This window comes from Aphelocoma coerulescens (genome assembly GCF_041296385.1).
Source record: "Aphelocoma coerulescens isolate FSJ_1873_10779 chromosome Z unlocalized genomic scaffold, UR_Acoe_1.0 ChrZ, whole genome shotgun sequence".
Classification (NCBI taxonomy): Eukaryota; Metazoa; Chordata; class Aves; order Passeriformes; family Corvidae; genus Aphelocoma; species Aphelocoma coerulescens.
In genome coordinates this window covers 54568468-54591165 of record NW_027184085.1, presented here as the reverse complement: position 1 = coordinate 54591165, position 22698 = coordinate 54568468, and the positions used below count along the sequence as shown (strand labels likewise).

The 22698-nt window shown below is 42.8% G+C and overlaps 1 protein-coding gene across 2 annotated transcripts in view; it reads right to left on the bottom strand.

The window, feature by feature from the left end:
• Positions 1–22698, bottom strand: part of KIAA1958 (KIAA1958 ortholog) — a 51659-nt gene that overhangs the window by 14781 nt on the left and 14180 nt on the right. Inside the window, exons 1-2 of one of the 2 annotated variants that reach the window (XM_069002033.1) lie at positions 8099–8154; positions 4903–6164 (exon numbers count right to left, since the gene is read on the bottom strand). In XM_069002033.1, the coding sequence (XP_068858134.1) occupies positions 4903–6052 (1150 nt within the window). In that variant the 5' untranslated portion in view covers positions 6053–6164; positions 8099–8154. Of the gene's footprint in view, positions 1–4902; positions 6165–8098; positions 8155–22698 lie in introns of those variants that run through there. The other variant, XM_069002034.1, reaches the window with a different exon arrangement.

The window sequence follows — 22698 nt, the reverse complement described above, 5'->3', positions numbered from 1 at the left end:
ATTTTTAGTCCATCTACTAGAGCAGGAATAGGTATCAATTATGGGACCTAAAGAGTCATCAGTGGACTCTGAACTCTTCAGTACAACACAAAGAGCAGAGACTGTCTCACCGCTACACATATTTAAGTGTCCACTTGATCACTTGTCCAGCAGCATATGTCCATGGAGACTGCTTCAAGCAGTCACTTTAGCCAAGAGTCATCAATCTTCGCATGTAAACTACAAATACAGACTGATTAGCAGTTATCTGATGTTCTTGGAATAACTTTGTTTAAGTATGAGCTTTGTAACTTTCTTTTGATGTGATTATTTTTCGTGCACTACTTTCATTCTTGGCACGGTTCCACTGGGCTTGAAATAATTACAAAAAGGATTAATTTTGCCTTTCTGTATGCTTTATATGCACCTCTAAAAATGGCACTATTTTTTCTTGTTTGCACTTCTTTGGAATGTGCGAGGCTGACACTTTTTTTTACATATAAACAGTGATTTAGAAGGTAGAGCTAAATCTAGTCAAAACTGTCAGTTCCTGAGGTGTGAGAGACTCCTTTCAGCTCGAAGTTTTGTAACATTTTGATGCTCATCTAACAGCTCCTAATCCACAAATCTTACATGAGGATCTTGGCTACCACATAATTTAAATTTACACCATTGCAGACAGAAAAAAGGGGGAAAAGGGAGAGGTCCTACTACTTCTAATTGCAGAGAAGTACTTAAAATATTCCACTAAGAGCTCTACATCAGTATCAAACAAGCCCCAGCTGAGCTCCATTTTATAATGGTCATGCTCAGATAGAGCCTTATATAAACACCTGTAACCAACAGGGAAGTCCACACTAAGAGCAGAACAAAAGTCAACACATTAGGTGACAATTGCAAAAGGCTGCAATCCTGCTTACGCCTTCCTGTGACAAGAGCACAGGAACAGAACTAGATCTTTGCCCTTACCAGGCTAAGCCGACTACCACTGTTTGAACAGTGAGCGGCACTCTGACTACGAGAGCACAGGTGCTTATAGACAAACTGTTTCCCTTCCAAACTCTGAAAATGCCTGTACACGTAAAACAAGCATTCAGGCAAGCTCAGCGATGGATATACATGAAGGCACTGTGATGGTACACACAGAATGTAACCTGCCACATCTCGGACAGAAGCAACAACCCCAGTCAATACATTTAGATGACTTTTCATTTTGCATCTCTACTTACTACTCTGCATTCTGCACAGTTTATATATAGGGGTTGGATTTTTTTTTCATGGAACTCTTTGTTCCTGTATTCATAGTGATGCACTAGTGTTGAATCAGAAATGTCTTGCTGCACTGTCTTGTTAATACAAAACACATCTCCACCCTCAGTCTTCAAGTGGAAAGTGAGTATTCTTCATAAATTCTTCAGCAAACCTGTGTACAAAGTAAATTCTATGTCTCTCAGAATCAAAACTTGTGTTCGTACAAAATAAGTTCTGTTCTTCTCTGAGCCATAGTCTCCCTCCATAGCCTTCTGCAATAACACCAAATCATTTCCATTCCTGGTTTCAGACATCCCAACGTCACTCACTAATTGCTCTAGGCTGCATGTACTACAACCCAAAGCATCATGTTTCTTACTCATCTTCCATCTCCACTGATGCCATCTACCTTGCCCTTGCTGGTTCTTGAACATTAGAACTAGCCAAAGTATTAGCAAAAGCAAAGGACAGAACAGGTGGTTTGAGAAGTAGAAATTGCAGAAGTTCCCTGCACTCCACCATTGCAAAAATTTCTCTCCTAACAGATGCAGGTCCTCTCAGATTTTCCAGAATTAAAAAAGGACTAAATAATACCTACATACATTCTTGAAGACTTTGCTAATAAAATGGCAAAGAAATATCTGAAAACTCTCAGATTAATGTCCCCTTACTAGCGATGAAATTTAACGAAGAATAATTCAGTATATGCCACAGTGCTCAGATGGACACCTAGACACAAAAATCTGTGTCTGACCTAACTGAATCTTCATTGGGATGCCACTTCTCTTTTGAGACGTGAAAGTATCTTTGTAAGGTCCCTGCTTACAAATTTAGTTGCCACAGCTTAATAGAGTAAATGAGTTAAAAAAAAAACAAGTTTGAGAGAGAGACTAGTCCAAAAGCATCATGTGGCTTAAAGTGGCCTAAGCTAACATATACCATCAACATTTTTGATTTCATGGATAACCTCACTTCAACTTTCACGATCTACAAGATTACCATGCATGGAAACTACCAGCTGTGTCTGGTACAAATGCAAGGATATGTCACTTCAGCTAAGGTTCAAGTAGTATTTCCTGCTGTCTGGATTGCAGCCTTTAATCATAACTTAAATAAAGCCTTAGTCCTGTTAAACCTTACACTAGCAGTTCTAATGGGGACAGGAGCAAGGCTTCACATCTTGGAGAGGACAAGGCATAATTTAAATCCCCTGCTCACTTTCAACTAAACCTTTGTTTGTCAAGCAGGCACTGAGTCTATAACTTAATAAAAGCTCTAGGTTTTTTGATATAATTAGTTCTTGCCTTTTTTTAATATTGGAATGTAAAAGACTCACATCTGTCTGTTTAGGACAGAAAAGATTTTTACACAGGATAGATAAACATCCTCTTGTAGCTCAATATTGCTCTAATTTTATATATCATGCACCACTTTCACTACATCACTTTGTTAGGAGACAACCTAACAAAATCACTGTACATGAGCAACCACCCTAATCTAGTCTTTATTAAACCTCCACATTTTACCTGCAAGCATCTGCAGTGCATCTGTAATAAATTAAATTTCCAACATTGCCCACCTTTTTGCAACTTGAAGATTTAATAATGCCAGCACTTCTTTCCCAAAGGAGTAGGCTCTATGGAAATGGGGGACATTACTCAGGTATCAAGTTTTAGTCACATGTCAGTCATTGCACCCTTGTTAAAAACACCACTACCTCTAAATAAAATAACAGCATGTGACAACACTGCACCAGTCTGAAGAGAGGAATTGTGTAATGCTTTTTTGGAACAGCACAAGAAATTTAACCACTGAGAACATAACTGATTAAACTAGAATTTGGATTAGACTAGAATTTTGGTTCTGAGAACCCCATCACTGTCTATGCAAAAAGCACTCGGAGGTTTTCAGGGTTGATTTATGCAGTGGGTGCAATCCAGGTGCAATCCCACCTTGCCCTCGAAGTGAGACATTAGACATGGACCAATCCCGTTCTTGAAACTATATAAATGCAAAAATGTTGTGCTGCATCCATTCCTGTAAGGTTTAACCCTAAGCAGCAACAACTTCTGACCTTGTTTGGCTTCTGAGGACCTGGAAAAAACAGTTTAAAGGAGCTTGGATTTTTTTAATGGATCTGTTGAAAGTAAATCACTCTCCCAGATAACACACACCTAATATGGAAAAATTCTGCCCAGGTTTGCCTTCTATTGTCCCAAACTGCAAGTTTGACACTGAACAAGTTGCAGGGGCAGGTTGGTAGAAAACAGGTCTACAGTGATAGGCTAGAAACTGAGGAAGGCAGGAAAAAGTGCATTTAGCACACAATTTGGGTTGAGTGGCATCTGGCATCCTGCCTTTCTCATACTTAGCAGAGCAGAATCGGTTTTAAACTGGATGGAGTTTTGCAAGGGACTACCGCAAAATAACATCTCAGAGATGCAGTCATGAAAGAAATGGGTCCCAAAGAAGAATTTGCTTTGCTGTACCGAAGACAATTATCATCCTTCCAGATTTCTAATGCTTAGTAGAGTTTTACTTAGTAAAATCGTGTATTTGACTTTGTCTGTTGTTTTACCTGGCAAGAAGATCTGCAGTCTCTTGCCAGTTGATAGATTTACTAGCGTTCGATCAGTTTTCAGGATGTTCAAGTTAAAGTCACTGTTTTTAGCACTTACAGCACCTGCTACAAGGACTGCATATAGGCAGTTTTTAACCCCTTCTCTGTATGTCTGTACTCTGTTGGACTAGGCAGCTCAAGGCTGAACTAGCAAGGGAGCAGATGGTAAACTTGCTCCTGCCTCATCTCCTCCTGGGATGACACCACTGATGAAGAAGCTGGAAGAGTGAGAACTCTTCCAGCTGTCTGCGCTCAGGTCCAGAGGGAGCTGACAAGTCCCCTCAAGAAACGGATTTCTACCTCCTTCTGAAGACCTGTGGCTAACAGTTATTCTGCGCATGGGATAATCACTTAGCAGAAGTAGGCTGTTTTAACATGCTCCTTATCCAATAATGTTGATCTGTTTGTGCCAATTCTATGTGCTTTGGCAGGAGTTGAGAAAAATTATGGACACAGAGCATTACAGCTTTCACTGGGAAAACGGAAAAAAAATCATTTTATCATGGATTCAAGTGTAATCAATTTCATGGTTAAGGCTGTACTTACACATCTTGTCTTCACTGCTCTTATTTACTGGTAATGAATTATAGAAGCAAAAACCTCTCTCCTGGTACTCTCCTTTGCCTTTCCATGTCCAACAGTACTCATCTGACAAGGTGAAGGTAACACGCAACTCCCCAATTCTGGGCTACACTGGCTGAGACCACTTCTTTCTGGTTTATCAAGAGAGTGCATGGCCCAGTTCATGTCCTTGCTGACTCATGCACACAGCAAGGTCGCTGCATGCTCTCTCCCATGACACAACTGTACCCAAAATGGACCTTAAAAAGCATTTTGCCTATGGCTGCAGTACACTTTCTCAAGTGAGGGTGCTTAGTTGAGTTTTTCTGAATCCTCTCCCAGGTGTATGTCGCTTCTCTACCTACTGACTTATGTGCCAGCAGGACCCTGATGCAATGCACCACACACGCCCCGGCTGCAACCTCACTGAGCCAGGCCTGGGGGCCACCCCCAAAATGCCACCGCCCTTCCACTCCGGCCCAGCGTCCTACCTGGCATCAGCTGCGCCGCTGCCTCGGGGGTGGTGGTAGGCGCGGCGTGGGGCTGCTGCTGGCTGGAGCTGACCTCAGGGTCAGCGCTCACCGAGGGCGAGCCGGCCACCTCGCCACCCGGGGCCAGCTGTGGGACAGACGGGAGGGTCTCCTCAGCGGCCGGTGGCTCCTCCTGACCAGGCAGCTGCAGGGCTGAGAGGGGGATGCTGATGGGTTTCCCAGCGGTGGTGATGGCATTGGAGCTGGTGGCTGGCACCTGCAGGGCGGCCACGGGGCCACTGCCTGCCCCCCGCGCCGGGGAGGCCAGGGGTCCCCGGGGCGGCCGCTGCGTGGCCATGCGGGGCGGGCCGGGCGGGGAGGCGCAGAGGCGCTGCGGGTCGGGGTCGGGGCCCGCGGCCGGCTGGGGCACGGTCCTGGTGGGCCCCAGGCAGGAGGGCCCAGCCGGGGGCTGCGGCTTGGGCTTGGACATCTGCGTCAAGGCCAGGGCCGGCCCGTCGGCGCCGGCCGTCAGCTCGGCGTTGGCCACTATATAGTAGTCCTCGGGGAGCTCCTGCTTGATCTTCTTGAGGAGCACGTCGCCGCCGCCCTCGTCGGCGGGCTGCGCCTGGGCCTGGGCAGCGGCTGCCGGCCGCTTGCGGGGGCCCGCGGGGGCACGGTGCGGGTGTGGCTCGAAGTCACTGTCCTCGTCAGTGACAGAGGACTCACACACCATGTCGAAGAGGGTGGCCTCATCCTCGTACTCCTCCACAGGCTCGCCCAGCTCTGACGGCTCGCTGCAGTAGGAGAAGTCGCAGGAGTCACGAGTGCGGGTGCAGTCCAGCTTGGCCTTCCCCGGCCGGCCTGGGTAGCGCTCCAGGGGGCTGGCCTGTGCCTCCGATGGCACCCCCAGCATGCTGGGGCTGTCTGAGTTGAAGCTGCGGCTGTCCTGGAAGCAGACGCGCTCCTGGGAGCCGGCCCGGCAAGTGGCGGCCAGGGGCCAGTGGTAGGCATGGCCAGCACTACAGCCCCACATGGCTGTCAGGTTGCCGTGGGCCCCCTCTGAAAGCAGGTGTTTGAGGTTGGGGATGAGGCTGCAGATGGTCCCATGGCTGTGGGCCCAGCTCACCAGCTTGGAGAGATTTTCGGAGGAGGTGTGAAGGCAGTCCTCCATGGTACAGGATCAACAGTGCCTTGCCACTGGGAAGTCAGCTGAAGACACGGTTCAGATCACAGGGTCCTGGCACTCGTGGTCGTGTGTTGCCAAGCTCATATTTACTGCTCACCTGCAGAGAGAGAGAGAGCAAAACCCTGCTCTTCAGCACTCCCAAACCATGACCACGTTTGCACGGGCAAATGAAACATTCGTACGCTCAGCTAAACCCATTTCACTCTTATCTCATGCTCTTCAAAACATGTCTCAAAACTATGCCTGGTTATAAGCAGCCTCATTCCTCATTCTCAGGAACATCCCTGCAATATACAACTGAAGAGAAAACTGATTTTCAAACAAGCCAGTTCAGTATCAGTGGCAAAATGACTAGAAGCTTAAACCTCTGACAAAATATAAAAGCAGTCCAAAAGATGGTGATTGTGTGTTCATACCTAGGAAATTAAAATTAAACATACAATTAATTTTAAACACCAGCGTGGCAATCAAGCACCAACTTTCACTGGATCTGAAGAAACGATAAGCTTTGCATAATTTATGTACATTTGTCAACTGAATCAAATATCTCCTTTTCAACTGAATTTGAGAGACATCAAAAGGAAGGCTCGAAACCTGAATTTTCAATACAAGGAATAAGCAAACAAGCTTAGCCTTCACTGTTGTATACTGATAGTCATCAGTTGCTCAAAGGCTTAAGAGACTCTTAAAGGACCTGCAAGACTTAAGCCACAACCTTCCTTCAACTTTGAGATTTAACATTTTGCTTTTTTTCACGTCTGTTTTCCGACATCTAAATAATTATTCAGTTCAAGAAAAGCTTTTGCCATTTTCATCAAAACTATTTAGAAATTTGCAGTACAAGATGACAGCAAAACCTGAGTGTCTCTCTTTGTATATACCTAATGACAGAGAAGTCATCTCCAGTGACCTCAGGCAGCTAAAGTATCTGTGAACTTCTGCTCATTTCTGCAGGTCTGTTTGGAGGCTCTCCCTAATCCTCTCTCCCCTGTGCTTTGTGAACACGACCTGCAAGTCTTGGAGTTCCTGTTGTTCTCATTTCACTTTTGTTTTCATATAGGCAGAAAAGCACATTATATTTTTCCCAGATGAAATGCAGCATTCATGGCAATGTTACACCTCATTTTATCCCTTGTCCTCTTCTATACAAGCACTTTTGGATGCAAAATTAACTGTGTCAAGGCTCAAAAAGACAGCCACACGGTGCCTAACTGCCCCTGGGGAATGCCTTCCCCGAAACACAATCAACACAAATTACTACCTGCCTACCTAGTTGCTCCTCAGTGTCACCTGTCACCAGTTAGCTGCAGATATCGCTGTTTGCTCTGTGCCAAGGGAGGTGAGGAGGCTGTGTTTCAATGATTTCTGCACATCCCTGCCCACTCCCGTTCACCAGGCAAGGGTTGGTCTGTGGAAACCAAAACTGAAAAACTGGAAATAAAATAGACAAGTACTGCCTACAGTCTGCCCCACAAGGCTCCTCCCAGGTCTTTTCACCCCACACACTGTGAGTCTTTGGTGGGGTCAAGAATGGACCCAGCATGGGAATTTCTAGAAACTTTGTAAATTTCTAGGTATTTTTTCAACATCTTTGAAATTAAGCATGGAGGAATGAATGAACAGGAGGAAGTACATCATTAGGAAATTAAATTGTGTAAAATTCAAGCTTGTTTTTGCAGTAGCTCAAGCCAGAGTGCATGCACAGAGAACAACTGCTACAATAACTTGAATTCTAACCCACATGCAAACAGAGACTTCAGAGCATCACCTGCAATTCAAAGCTCCTTGCACGACCAGAGCATCTGTGAAATATAATAAATGCAGAAGGTCCCCAATTTGCAAGTCTTTTAGGCACTGGAGAAGGCTTCCCTTTTCAAACATTAAACTTTTAAATATCTAAAACTTCTATTTTGTTACATTTTGTTATTTGTTTCAAAGCTTTTAAAGATTCACCATCACTCTTAACAGGGGTCAAAACCCCTGGGGCATCCATGTTTCTTCTGAGAGACATATTCAAAGACAGGTACTTACAACGTATCCTGCCAAGAAGAAACACCAAACGACAGGAGGAGGAACACCATACTCATAGCAAGGCAAAGAAGACAATCTGGAAAGTGAACAGTGGAAAGGAGGGAGAGCTAAAGTCAGTGATATGGTCAGAAGCTGCATCAGTATCATAGAGCTGCGCAGTTGCCACACAACCAGGAATGTATCTTGGGAAGACAGAAAGCCATGTTTGGCTGAAGGACCATTTTCCCCTTAGGGAAATGAGATAAGGTCTGCCACTGTCTGACTGCCACGGTCAAAATTGTTTGTGCAGTTACTCAGAAGCACCGTGTCTTCAGTTTGCCAACTACAAGAGAAGTTGCCAATGGCACTTCGGCAGGGAGAGACTCATGCTGTAGAAAGCAGAGCAAATGCATCATTATGTACCTGGTTTCCTGAAGAGGACCTTGTCTGCTCAGTCAGACAGCATGATCCTGGATGACAGTCTGCTCTTGTTATCTAAATCCCATTCTAGAGATTATGTAAATTCTTCATTCAGCCTGGCAAGATCTGATAAAATGACTCTCATGCTTAATAACCTGATAACATGATAACTCTGAAATCTAACTAGCAAAAACATGCTGTAGCTTCAATGTGATCTACACTGGTATTTTAACTGCATTACAGAAGCCTTAATCTTCCACAGCACTTTTCTGCAGTTCAGAGCCTACAGTTCAGATACCTAATTCAGAGTGAAGCATATTTGGGTGCTGAATTCACTGCAGCTATCTGGACCCAGAAGACAGAGTCAAATTTTAAGGCTTTTTTAGATTTTACAACCTCATTTACAATGTACCACTATAATGACTAATGCGTACAGAATGTGTGCTGTGCAAGAATGTGCTCCTATTGCAAAACCATGCCTTGAGATCTGTTAGTGCATTAAGGGGGACATCATTTGATTTGGGAAAGGCAGTATTTTCTGTATCCAGAACCAGAGTTTTGTCATAGTAGGCCTATTTGATGACCAAAGGGCAATGAAAAGTAGCAACCCTTAAAGAGTAGCCCTTTTCCATGTTTTAGGATGGGACTTGGCTTAGCTACATTAATGCAGACAAAATTCTTCCTGGTTTTGCACAGAGCAATAGCAAGAGACCCTTTGTTATGATGCAGAGAAGATGCACTGACACCAGGCAAGTCCCAGGAGCAATAGCAGTTGGTAGCTGTCCAGCATGACCCCTTTCCTTTATCCCATAAAAAGAATGAACAAACACCATTGGGGAGCAGAGATCTGGCTACCTCAACTACATTTTCTCTTCTGGCTCCTTGCACATGAAAGTGATAGAGTGGAGTTTTGGTTAGGACCTTGTGGAAGGTTCCTCAGGACTAAAAGGGAATTCTGTGATATGGCTCCCTCAGAAAGGAGGCAGCAGAGGTGAAGATGCAGTGAAGGAGCTGAATGCAAAAAAAAGGGAGGATGCAGAGTGGGAAGTGGGTGTCCTCCAGCAGTGTCTGTACATTGGAACATGCATTTGATGGACCTACAGCTCAGGGAGGGTGATGGTATATTTTATAGTAAAGAAGGAAAAAAAATCTTGTTGGGATTCTGTACTCTCACAGAACCCCAGGTAGTTAGCAATGGATTTCCTTCCCAGGGTAATGTTAGATAAGTCAATTCAGACTAACTTGCATCACACATATCTATGCTTGAAATTTTATTACCATTACTGATTTTTAGTACTTCCATGCTGATTCTTTTCCAAGGGAACAATATAGCCAGGACTACAGTAACAGTCCTCTTGGGACATGATGCCAAGGCTGATACTTAGAATTTTCTAAAAGTTCAAGATTCTCAAATAAAAATACAATGCAAAATTTACTTTTGTTAATAATAAAAAATAATTGTTCTAATCAGACAGCTGTATAAAAACTAAAACCCAAATACTAAAACATTAAAAGACAGGTGTAAAAAGCCCTACATTTACTCATTTTACATAGAATGGATGTCAAACCAATCTTACAGCTTTAAGTGTTTCTATGGAGAAGCAATGTTTTATCAGCTTCTACATTCAAAAAAACTTTGAAAGCAGTTGGGCTCTGCTTTCTCATACTTAAAAAAGAAGCTCAGAATATTTTAAATCCTTTCTGTTTTCAGTCTCTCCACCCTGTCCAAACTTACCAGGCTACTACTCCATCACCATCTGAAGGGGAAGCATTGCTTCATTTTTCTGAAAGACCTATCTTTCCATAATTAAAAGCACTGTGTATTAAAGGTTTGGCCACCACGGTCAATGTCATTCAAGATTTTAGCTAATGGACAATACTAGGGCTTCTCTTATTACTATCATTTCTTAAGCCAAATGTTTTGCATTGATAAATGACTGAGGTCAATAACAGCAGAAATCCAAATTCATCCACAAAGTCAGAGTAGTACTGAAGTCCCCACAAAGTCCTCCTGCAGTCCCACAGGCCCTGCTAGCCATCAATCCAGGATCACCTGCATATTGCTCTTTCACAAAGTACAATGCTGAAGTAAACTCAGCAGGAGCTGCAGCCTTGCCCAGATAGCACCTCCAAATGCTGGGGGCCACAGCCATGCAACAGAGCATCCAAAATCACACCACTGCTAATCACCTTCTCTGCTACCTCCTTTGAGGGACCCTGCTAACAGCAGAGTTGAAACTCAGCCTCTTTGCCCCAGTGCTTTGATTTCTTCACTAATATTGCTCAGGAGGTCATCAAGATGACAAAGGACCAGGATGGACAACCAAAACAGACTAACAAACTGGAAGGAATGGGAATAGGTTACTGCATTTTCCCTGATTTTTGACATCTGGAGTACAAAACTTCCATGTCAACTCAAATATTATTGAATTTACTTTCTGCTTGAAATGAGGACTATGAAGCAAGAAGAAGCAGAGAGAGAAAGCAAGCATGTCAAAAACAATGGCATCTTACAGACAAAGTATGAATCAACTAGTTTAACCAGCTCACCATGGGGGGAAGGGGTTGACTTCTACCTCTGATACAAACTGTATATGGCTCCTTTTACTTAGGAAGACCTGTTTTTAATTGAGTGTCTCTCCAGGAAACAGAAGGGTATACATTACAGAGGAAAGGCTCACAAATCCTGGCAAGTTTTGCAAGCCTGTGAGGTAGTTTGGCTATGTCATGTATCCTTAAGGTAGTGAGTAATTCCTCCAGTTATGCTCATATGTGACTGTTCCTTAACACTTTCGTACAGTCTCTGGATGGTGTCTTCAAGGGAAAAAGAACCTCTCACCACAAAAAAATCACATCTCCAACTTATGTAAGCTTATGCTATTTGTCCGTGTTTTAGCTCTGTAAGAAATTATTTAGAAATAAATAGGGATACACATTAGGAACAGAACAAAACCTTCATGCTAATTTGCCACCCCCACAATTCTAGGACCCCAAATTTTACATAAATTCAGTCATTTATGTGTAGCAAGTGCCTTCCTTCTTGTGTGTCTCAGAGATTTTGAGCTTATATTTTGGGCTTTCTGAAGTCAGCAGGAGCTGTGCTGCTGAATAAGCAGGCTTTACTCTCAATGAACCACAATTACAATTCCTACCAGTAACAAGCAGCACCAAGAATGCTTTCCTGAGAAAGGGGCTCAGAGGGTAGTAGGAAGGAAAAATAATGCATTTGTTTCTGGGCAAGTAATGCTGTACTTCATTCAAAAAAATGTCATAGTTGTCTGTCACATTAGCTCCACAAGGCTGCAGCTCCTTCTGAGTTGATGGTTAGTCTTCAGGATGCTTTCCTTGCCAAGTGTGGCACGCCTTCAGCTACAGCCGTCATCATCACGGCAAGCCAGAGCAAAGCAGCAAAACCTGTTTGCTGCTGAAACTCCTTCAGCTGGCTGGGACAGCATTTGTGGCTTTCCTCACCTTTTCATGTGGAAGACTATCACAGGATTAAGAGCCTCCCAAGGGCCTGCCTCATTCACAAAGTAAAATGATTCACCCATTGACAGCAGAATTGACTAAGGAACAGTTTGGGGGCTCGATCCTTAATCTGAATGTAATGCTACACTGTTTCTGGTTTTGTAGTCTTTTTCCCCAGCACCTACTAAACAGGGGCTACATGAGCCCTGCTCTTGCACAGTGTGTCTGAAGGGTCACAGAGAGACCAAAAGAGCACCAGGAGAAGCAGGTGAAAAGGGAGCAGAATAGATGGTGCAGGAAACCTGGTCAGTCTGAGCAAGATCTTGTCACGTAAGAACCTCTCTTATTACCTACATGCCAGTCTCAGTTAAGCTTCCTGAGACTGACCTATTTCTCATTCCTTTTTCCCCAGCTCATTGTGATTCTTTTGATAATTCCTCAGACATGTTAATTCCTTATCATGAATCCCCAGCCAAGCCAGCCCTTATGCTGGTGCTTCCCTGTCCTGAGCTTCAGTTCTCAGGAATATAAGCCTGATTTGGTTGTTCTCATTTGCAGGGTGCAGGATCATCAGAGAATGGTACAGAAAGGCACAGGACTTCCTTGGAAGGAAGAACCTTCCAAGGAACAGGTCAGAAAGGAAAGTGACCTGTACTACTTTGAAAGCAAACCAGCGAGAGACTTGAAATCAGAACTACAATTTAAAAGGAAAGTTAAAAATAAACACAATAGTACAAAAACACTGACAGAGTCAGGATATGACCTGACACCCTGTCAAGGCAGGGTGGTGGTAGCAGTCCAATTAAATGGTGGCTGCAGTACTCTTGAGGTGATGTGGTTCTGTTGAAGCAGTGATCCTGCAGAGGGGTCTGGTCTTCCTCGGAAGGTCCAGTGGTGGTTATGTAGCTCCTGTCCTCTGGGACTCCAGTAGGAAAGAGCTGCCTGTGGTGTTCCAAACCTCAGATTATATCCAGGTAGGAATGTTTGGTTCCTCCCCCTGGGCAGAGCATCTCACAACGGGATGATGTAATTTATGAGTCATGCAGTGAGGCTTGATAGCCCATCAACAAAAAAATATCTCTCCAGAGAGAGTTGTCAGGGATGTGTCATGGAAGAGATAAAGAACACTGTCCCACCTGGTTTTAACAGATGGTGATAGAATACATACTCTTGGTTACATCTTACATTGTAACCTAAGACATAGCTTTCTCTAGTTCACAAACGTATCTGCAAAGTTGCTGAGTACCTACAGCTCCAGAGAAGTCAAAGAATTTGGCATTGCTATGCTTCGTCTTTTTTACCCTTTGTCTTCCTTACGCATCCCATAAAGAACATGTTCTGCCAGGCTCTTCACAGAAGCTCTGTGGCACTAATGTAATCCTGTAAAATATCAACACTCTACACTACTTACAACTGGGCAGTGAATAGCTGAACTCAGAAAAGATTTTAGGATTTTGAAAGCACCTAATAGAGTAAACATAGTGATAGTGTTTACATAGTGTAAACATGGAAGACAGAGAAATCCTGCTTGTTCACTTCAGTGTTTAGCAAGCACAGCCCTGAAACTTTCTCTCAAAGCCTCAATGAAACTAATTTTCTTAACAAAGACACTTCTCACTGTGATCTGCAACTGTGGGAGACAGAGGAGTAGAAACTCCTGCAATTAAAGGAGGCTTTGATTTACAACCCTGGAAGAGACTAGGTCTGGCTTAATTGACAAAGATTTGTGGACTTTAAGCAACAGGATTACAAACTTGTGTTCCTATCATTATAAGTAAAATTGTACACTGGGTGTTTTGGTGAAGGGTTTTAAAATATAATAGTGTGATTTTATATAGTTTAAGTTAAGAATTTAGATGGTATAAGAGAGACATTTGTGTGTACGTGACATGAGAAGTTATTGGTCAAGACATAGCTGCATTGCAGTGAGAAGTGCCACAGGTGATAGGTCATTAATCTAAAACAAAGTGTCGTTTTAAGTATCTATTGGATTAGGAAGTTATAAATTATGATGTAACCCTAAATCTTGTGACTAGTCGCCATTACTCGGAGGTGTTGTAAAATCTCACGCCTCGACTGATGCGTTTGTTATTTTAAACAATAAATTTGTGTAGTTGCATAGTCCCATCCCTTAAAGTTATTTTCCTCCGACACGTGAAGCGCGAGAAACGGACATGCAACAAAGACCTGAGAGACAACAAGGACTCTGTTTCCTAGCTTAAAAAAACTGTGTTCCTTCAGCTTGACAAATAAAAGCAAATTTTAGGACTAGCAGTTCTGTGGACCTACACACTGTTGGATGAACTGTCCAATAACCATTATGTGCCCCTACGTTAGTGAGCAGAGAAAAGTGTGGCAGGAGCAAATATTTTCAGTTGTACTCATGGCTTTGTCTACTAGCAGCAATGGAGGTGATGTAGCAAGGATGATCAGTGCAAAATCTGTCCTGGCTTTCCAGCACTTGGAAAACCGTATAACTGCCATTTGTATGAATTTGGCTCTACCTTCCACTGAGGTTATAATGGGTCTGACACTGAACTTTTCCACATCTTCAAACAAAACCCATCCTTTTCATAAAGTGTCTTTCAACAGCAAAGGCAAAATGAATGTTTCCACCTCTAACATTTTTTACTGTTGCACTGTTCCTCATTCCTTGAACAGAGGTAGGACCACTGTTGCACAGAAAGAAACAGTTCTTGTGGTGCAGCCAAGCTATCCACCATGAAATTTGCTTAGAACACTTCACTGAGTGCAGTGGCCATTGAATAAGGTCCAAAATGTCTTTTCTGTGATGTTGGACTTGCCCAAGGAATAATGTCACTCCAGCCACTTCCCTGGATGGATGAATTTTGGAGAGGCTAGATAGATGGGCTGTGGCCAGTTGGATGAGGTTCAGCTAGACCAAGTGCTGGGTCCTGCACTTTGGCCACAACAACCCCATATAGTGCTACAGGCTGGGGGCAGCGTGGCTGGAAAGCTGCCCAGTGGAAAAGGATCTGAGGATGCTGGTCGACAGCAGCTGACCATGAGCCAGCATGTGCCTAGATGGCCAAGAAGGCCAATGGCATCCTGGCCTGTATCAGCAATAGTGTGGCCAGCAGGACCAGGGCAGTGATTGTCCCTCTGCACTTGGCACCGGTGAGACCGTGCCTAGAGTGCTGTGTCCAGCTTTGGGCCCCTCACTGCAGGAAAGACAATGAGGTGCTGGAGCGTGTCCAGAGAAGGGCAAGAGAGCTGGGGAAGGGTCTGGAGCACAGGTCTGATGTAGAATGGCTGAGGGAGCTGGAACTGTTTAACTTGGAGAAAAACATGCTCAGGGGAGACCTTTTCACAACAACTCTACAACTCTCTGTGTAGCCAGCTGGGTTTGGTCTCTTCTTCCAGATAAATAGTGAAAAAATAAGAGGACATAGCCTCAAGGGGTTCAGGTTGGACATTAAGAATTTCTTCACAGAAAGGGGACTAAACATTGGAATAGGCTGCCCAGGGAATTGATGGAGATACCATCCCTGGAGGTGTTTAAGAAAAGATTGCATGTGGCACTTACTGCCATACTGTATTTGACAAGGTGGTGTTCAGTCAAAGATTGTACTTGATAATATCAGAGGTTATCAGTTCAAACTAACTGATTCTGTCATTCTGTAGTTTTGATTTCTGTTTTTTGAAAAGCCCAAACTGCTTCAAATATGCCTCTACACTCACATAATTATTTTATCGTTGGTTTTGATAACATTTTTTAGCTCAGTCACCAGTACTTCAATCCCTTTAGTAATCCAGATTCTGTTGCTTTGAGTTCACATTTTGTGTACCAAAACTTAAAAACCCAAGAATAAGACCTCTTGCTCCATTTTTCTCAATCCAGTATCTCTCGTAAGTGCTAGAAATTCCTGCCTCCACTTTTAATGACTCCAACCTGTCTTTTATACAGAGCTGGCATCATCACTCAGAGCAAGCTGGGCAAGGGGAAGAGGTGACAACAGCAACATGAATTTCCAGAGAAAAAAAAAATGTCCCTGGTTTTGCTTTTGCCAGAAATGTGTCTTGCAATAACCAAGCAGGGACTCTCAGGTACACTAGTATGCGATGCAGAACCTCTGGTTTAAAACCTGCTTTGGGAAGAGGCAAAAATGATAGTGACAGGGAACTCTGCATCCAGTCAACACTTTAATAGTTAAACAGCTCTGCAGAAGCAGTGCCAGGGTGAAGACCTGAGATTCACAGTGCCTCCACAAACTTTGTCAATATGAGTGTCAAAGGCAACATCTGCATAAATGTGATGGGGACAACAATGTACATTGGTATACCATGCAACCAGTGCTACAACACAGAGGAGTACTTGAGAAGATGCCTGTGCATAAGGATTAGTAAAACATAGCAGAGAGTTTTGCTGTAGCCTCAAGTCAATCTTTGTCATCTCTCATGTTTTATTATCTATGTATTCAGCAAAGATATTTTTAAGGAAAGAATATATCTTCTGAGAAGGCATTTCTGAAAAGCATATCAACAATAAGATTTTAAGGTAAAAACAGTCTATATTTTATTGAAGTTACCAGGGAGCTTATCTATCATGGATTGGTTATATTGTGTTGTTTATGAAAATTTGTTCCAAAATTCCATCTGCCTTCACACCATTTCTCATGATGACCTGAGACTAAAATTGCATTATATCAAAGACGCTAGGATTTGTCTCAGCTTGTAGTTCACAATCATTCTTTAATGGAGAGATCACACCCCGTGTTTGGAAAATGTTTAAAATACATAATTTCCTGAGTTTACAACGAAGTGTGTGTACCCTCTCTAACTTTAGAATTACAGTGAGAAGAATCAAGCCTGAAGGCAAGATGCTTTCCTTGGCTTTTCATTTTCCTAGAAATTATATTAAGAGAAAGTCTGCACATGATTTACTGAAAATAGGAATATTAACACTGATTTGCACAAAAATTATGAAGTCCAAACTCTCCCATCTTCTTAGAGGGAAACCAATTCCTTCACTTCCAGCCCAACCAACTTAACTATTCCATGCTATTCCTCACAAGCAAATGCAAGCAGCTTCTGTGGATGAAAGAATTTACTGTGCCAGATTTGATTTGTCATTTTTATTTCTAGGATTTCTTTCATTTCAGAGCTTTTCTAAATCAATTGAAAATTGGAATAGTGCTACTATAGCAATATTGAAAACATGCATTACTTGCCTAAATAGTGCCAGTGAAACAACATTATTAACCTCTTATGAAAAATGGAGGTTATTTCCTACAGAAATTAGAAAAATTGTAGAAACTCAGCATTTCTGTGTAACGATGAAATTTACTAGAATTTAACAGTTTAGGTTTTTCCTTTTTTTAACACAGAGATGGTTTTGGATGTTAAACAATTCTCAAAGGACTTAATTCTCAGCAAGAAAAACTTTCTGAACTGTCTTTACAGTGTGCTTTTTGAAGTATCAACAATTATTGTTATCATTGAACTATTGGCATTACTCTGAGGTTCTGTCCTGCAGCTGCTTTTTAAAATCTTTTAAAAAAACCCTCCAGTCTCACAGAAAAAAGTTATTCTTGGAGAACAAACTTGAAAAAAATACAAGAAACTTAAAGATAGCAGATTATTCCATGAACAGGCTTGTATCCAACAGAGCATAGGCAACTGAGTCCCTAAGAAAAATTCCTAGAACTGACTTTGACATGATGTAGAAAAACCAGTGATATAAAAGCTGCCCTAGAAATGAGCTAGCAAGGATTTGCATTCAAATGTAAACCAGTCAGAAATACAGAGTTACATCCTGTAGCTGACAGCCAGAGGACAAAAAGATTAGAAATGCTTCACTCAACTATGTGCCAAATTTCCTTTTATCCCTAGAAACATATCTAGCTGTGTGCCTCTAACATGATATAATTAATCAATTGAGATTAAAATGAAAATTAAACCAAGATTTAAAACAGATTACATTTCAAGATTAACGAGATGAGTTCCCTGAAAGTATGCAGAGATCGATGCCTCATGATGCTTATCCACATACAGGTGAGGGGTTGGTGGCAATCCAACAACAGGACAAGCAGCATGACCTACTGTTCTCTTGATGGAGAAGGTGGAGAATGGGACATCCAGAGATCTGAGGGACCGAGCCCACCCAGGCCACTCTGCATGCCACCACGAAAACTTGCAGGTCTGAGTTCAGCGGGGCTGAATGTACGTGGAAAAGGTCCCTTTGACACTGGCTGGCTCAGTCAACCCAGGCCCCAGTTCTTAGAAGCATTTATGTAATCACAAGCAGTGAATGGGATCTTCAGAGGTCTGTGTAAACTAAACATCTATAAAATCTCACCCTGAGGGTCTGAAAACCTGACAAAGCTTTAACTAGGCAAGTACTGGGGCTTTGGCCAAAAGAGCTAAATGTGTGTTCTCAAGTAAGCGCAGTTCTTTTTAACATCAGTGCAGGATTTGGCATGTACAATATGTAGATTTAGGGAAGGTGCGTGATTAAGAAATAGAGGGAAACTCCAGAATGTTCAACTGGCATGCAATAGACTTTGGAAGAAGAGCTCTATCTATTATGGAGGACCCTCAAATGTTACAAACTCTCACTTATTTCCTCTTAGAGATTTAAAACCCCAGCTGGAGCCTTTGGACAACTGAAGTTCAAAACAAAGTGCTACATGCACTGCTGAATGTTTGGCAATGCAAATGAAAACGACTGAATAAATCACAGGACCAGTAAAGTGGAAGCAGGTGTGTAAGAAAAAAACATTAATATACTGTTGCATGTATTATTACATTGTTGCATCACATGTCTTCATTAACCTGTGGATGCCCCATTCCTGGAAGCGTTCAAGGTCAGGTGGGATGGGGCTCTGAGGAACCTGATCTAGTGCACGGCATCCCTGTCCATGGCAGCAGGGGTTGGAACTAGATCTTTTAAGTCCCTTCCAACCCAAACCATTCTATGATTCTGTGATTCATTAAAGTCGGTTCCTGTTATGCTTTATTAGTACTGAACTTATTGCACAAAAATAGATGAGGAAATTCCTTGCAAAATTACCCATTTCTGTTCATATTGGTTCATTTCATTAGAGTGAGAAATGGCCCTAGACAAAATGCTGCTAGTAAAAATAGCTGAATAAAAGTAATTACGAGCAGGATAGGAATTTATTTTAAGGTATACACCTCCAAAGCAAACCACTAACTTTCAAGAAATGCATCCTGACAAAATTCTTAGTCTCTAGAAAGATAATTAAAAAAAAACAAACAAATTTTTCCACCTGTGATGGTCCTCTCCTCTCCTCTCCTCTCCTCTCCTCTCCTCTCCTCTCCTCTCCTCTCCTCTCCTCTCCTCTCCTCTCCTCTCCTCTCCTCTCCTCTCCTCTCCTCTCCTCTCCTCTCCTCTCCTCTCCTCTCCTCTCCTCTCCTCTCCTCTCCTCTCCTCTCCTCTCCTCTCCTCTCCTCTCCTCTCCTCTCCTCTCCTCTCCTCTCCTCTCCTCTCCTCTCCTCTCCTCTCCTCTCCTCTCCTCTCCTCTCCTCTCCCTGCCAATTAAATAACAGACAATCAACCAAAATATTTCCTAAAATTCAGTAGGTTTCAAAGAAAACAGAAGGTGTTTTACTGTATCAACCTGACAGTGTTTCCAACTAATTCTTTCTTGTGATTGCATTTAGTCCAGCCTTTCACTAGAGTTAGTAGAAAACATACAGGCTTTCCTCATTCAAAAAAAGGGAAAAACCCTGACACACCTTTATCCTACAAATACAAGCAGAACTGTCATACTGTATAGGCATGCCAGGGATGTTGATATCAATATCTAACTTCTTCTAGCTCTCTCTAGATATGAATAACCTATAACTAAAGACAAACACTGAAAAACCTGCCAAGAATAGCTGAGGACCACACTCTGGGTAACATAGAGCTTTCTAACATACTAATTATTAATCCAATCTTTGACAATGTTTTCTGCAAGGACATGCACAGATTAGATACCCATTCATTCGACTGTGTCATGGAGTATATTTGCATTTAAAGCCAATCAGATCTCTTACACACAGCAGACATCTGGACATGTCTTGTTTGAAGAAGTAAAACAGAACCTAGAAGAGCTATTTTGGAATTATAGTGAGGAATGACACAGGGTCTTATTTAGAAGTTATAACCCAAAATAAAAAGGAGAAAGGGTGAAAAAGAACATGCTGACATTTATACAGGATGCAAGTGTATTGAACTGCCCTGACCAGTTTTCTTTAATTACTGCTGACATTTTTCCAATCGGATTTCACTGGCAATGCACTTAGACAGCTTCATCTCCTCTCAGAAAGAGTTGCTTCAGTCAAAGCTCCTGATTATTTACTAGTATGAGTCCAAAACAGAAAAATCTGTACTGTGAATTCTTGTGTTGATGCTTTGCACCACTCTTGAGGTGTCTGAAAACAAGGCTGGTTCCTTCCAGTTGCAAAGTGTTACCAGCGAGATGCAGTTGGGGGGGGCAGCAGTGAAAATTACTGCCACCAAACTCAGCAGTGATGTTGTCATATCTCTGTAGATAGTAGCACTTCTTCTGGATTTGCCAAGGCAAGATGCCCTCTAATAATGCTGTGAATTGTCAATGCTGGAGCAACCTCAGAAAGAAGCCAGAGAGACAATTATCCCTTGACTTACACCACATCTAAGCCTTAAGCTGAATTTCACCTTGTTTTGCACTGACAGCATTTCATCTTTACCTGCCGGCATCTCAGCAGGCAGTGCTACATACAAGGCAGGGGAAAACAGAATCCTCCAGATCTGAACAAGAGTTCCTGTCATAAGTTCACACACACACTTCCACCTGCCCAATTGCAAGTAAAAGGTGCACGTTGGCACCAAAGAGAAAGATAGGAGTGCTGACTGAGTATTACCACTGAAAAAAGTCCCTGCTATGCTCAGCCTCCAAACCCTTCTGATGCTGTCCATTCAGTCTAAGGTTTCAATAGCATCTGTATGAGACTACACTGAAGAGTCAGAGCAACATGGCATCTCCAGCCACAGTCCTATGACATGTACAAAGCCAAAGACAATGCTGTAAACCAACCCTTAGCAAAGCAGCCCCCTATGTGGGGACTTTGCTGGTGTGCCAAATGGAAGGGCACATTTCACTTACTGTCCTGGGAGGCTCAATATGCCCCTGCCCTGGCTAGACAGAAGGTGGGAAGCAATTTCTGACCCACGCTTTCCTGCAACAACAGAAATTCTGCCACACACAGCAGGTGAACACACTTAAGTCTTGTAGGACAGACACAAGTGTTGCTCCTTGTGTCATGTATACTAGGGAGAAGATGATCTTTCTGCAACTGCCTTTTAAAATGCAACCATGTCACTCGAACAGAAATGCAAGTACTGAAATGTTGCTTCTGATGAGGCATGAATGCTAGCACTTCTGTAACGCTCCCTCTTTGTAGCCAAATTACAATTGCCCATGTCCACAGAAAAAATGGCACTGAAACAAAGCACTCAAAGCCTTTACAAAACACAGAACATCTGAGAAGTAGGAGCAACCCAAATTACATTGGCTGACGGCAAGCTCCACAGTTTCATAAGGCCCAACAGCAGCATGAGATAAAATTGAACAGCTCTGTTCCCCCTTTCAATGTGAAACTGTTTTTAGACCAGTTAAAAACATAAAGTAGCTCCTTCTGTTTGGCACTCGGAGATGGAGGTGTGTCCGCCTTTGTTGAAATCAGGTTTCATTTCAAGCTGCACCACAGCACACTACAGAGAAATCCATTCCTGTGGTTGCTAAAGCAAGCAAAATGCTCAGGGATATGAGGAGAAATTTAGCTTACTTGCTGTCTGCCAGACTGGAACAAATGGACTTAGGAATACTTCTAAAAGAGATGCAAACAAAAATAAAGCCTCTCACAGAATTTTAAAAGGCCTCTGTTTAGAATATCTGTGCAATACAAGGATAAATCTGCCAAAGACAAAAAGGGAAGAAATTAAAATCTCTTGGCTGTACACTTTTGGAAGATGATAGATAGGGAAAGGGCAGTCAAAAAATTTTTCTCTCTGCAGCCCAGCTGTGTAAGTTAAACATTTCATAGCTAAGAGCACTGTATTTGGTAAATAGCCATTAAAAATTTTTTTTAACGTAAAGCTTCTGGTTGTTCTCATCCAGAGTCCAGTCGTACAGACCAGGCAAGATGGACAGGGCAGGGCAAGGGGATGGAGAGCAGCCTCTGGGACAAATACACCATTTGGCAGGCAGGATTGGTTCTGTGCCAGTAACTGGAAGTGATACCTGAGGCAAATATGTGAAGATACAAGACATACAGAAGAAACCCATGGTGGCACTGCTCTCCAGTGCATGGAGATCACTCAGGCCAGTGGCAACAGGTTGAGAGCCTAAGAAACTACCTTGCCACTAGGCAGGTGGTGCTTGGTGAGACTGACTGCTCACCTGGGTGGCTGCAAATGCTTATCACTCCAACATGGTGCAAATCTGAACCACAGCCATCACTGTGCACCATCCAGTGATGGGGCTGTATTTATTAGCTTCAAGCTTTACAAACAACCAGTTCACTTTTGTTACCTATGGAATATTTGTGAAGCCAGTAATGTACAGAGTCTATGGCACCAGCATTTAACATTAGGAAAAGGCTGATTTAAGAAATGATTGTCAGCAAAAGGCTACCAAAAACTCCAAATCACAGGTATATCTTTAAACAAATGTCCATAAAGAAGACAAATGGGAATGTTACCACTGCACTTAGCTTCTCAG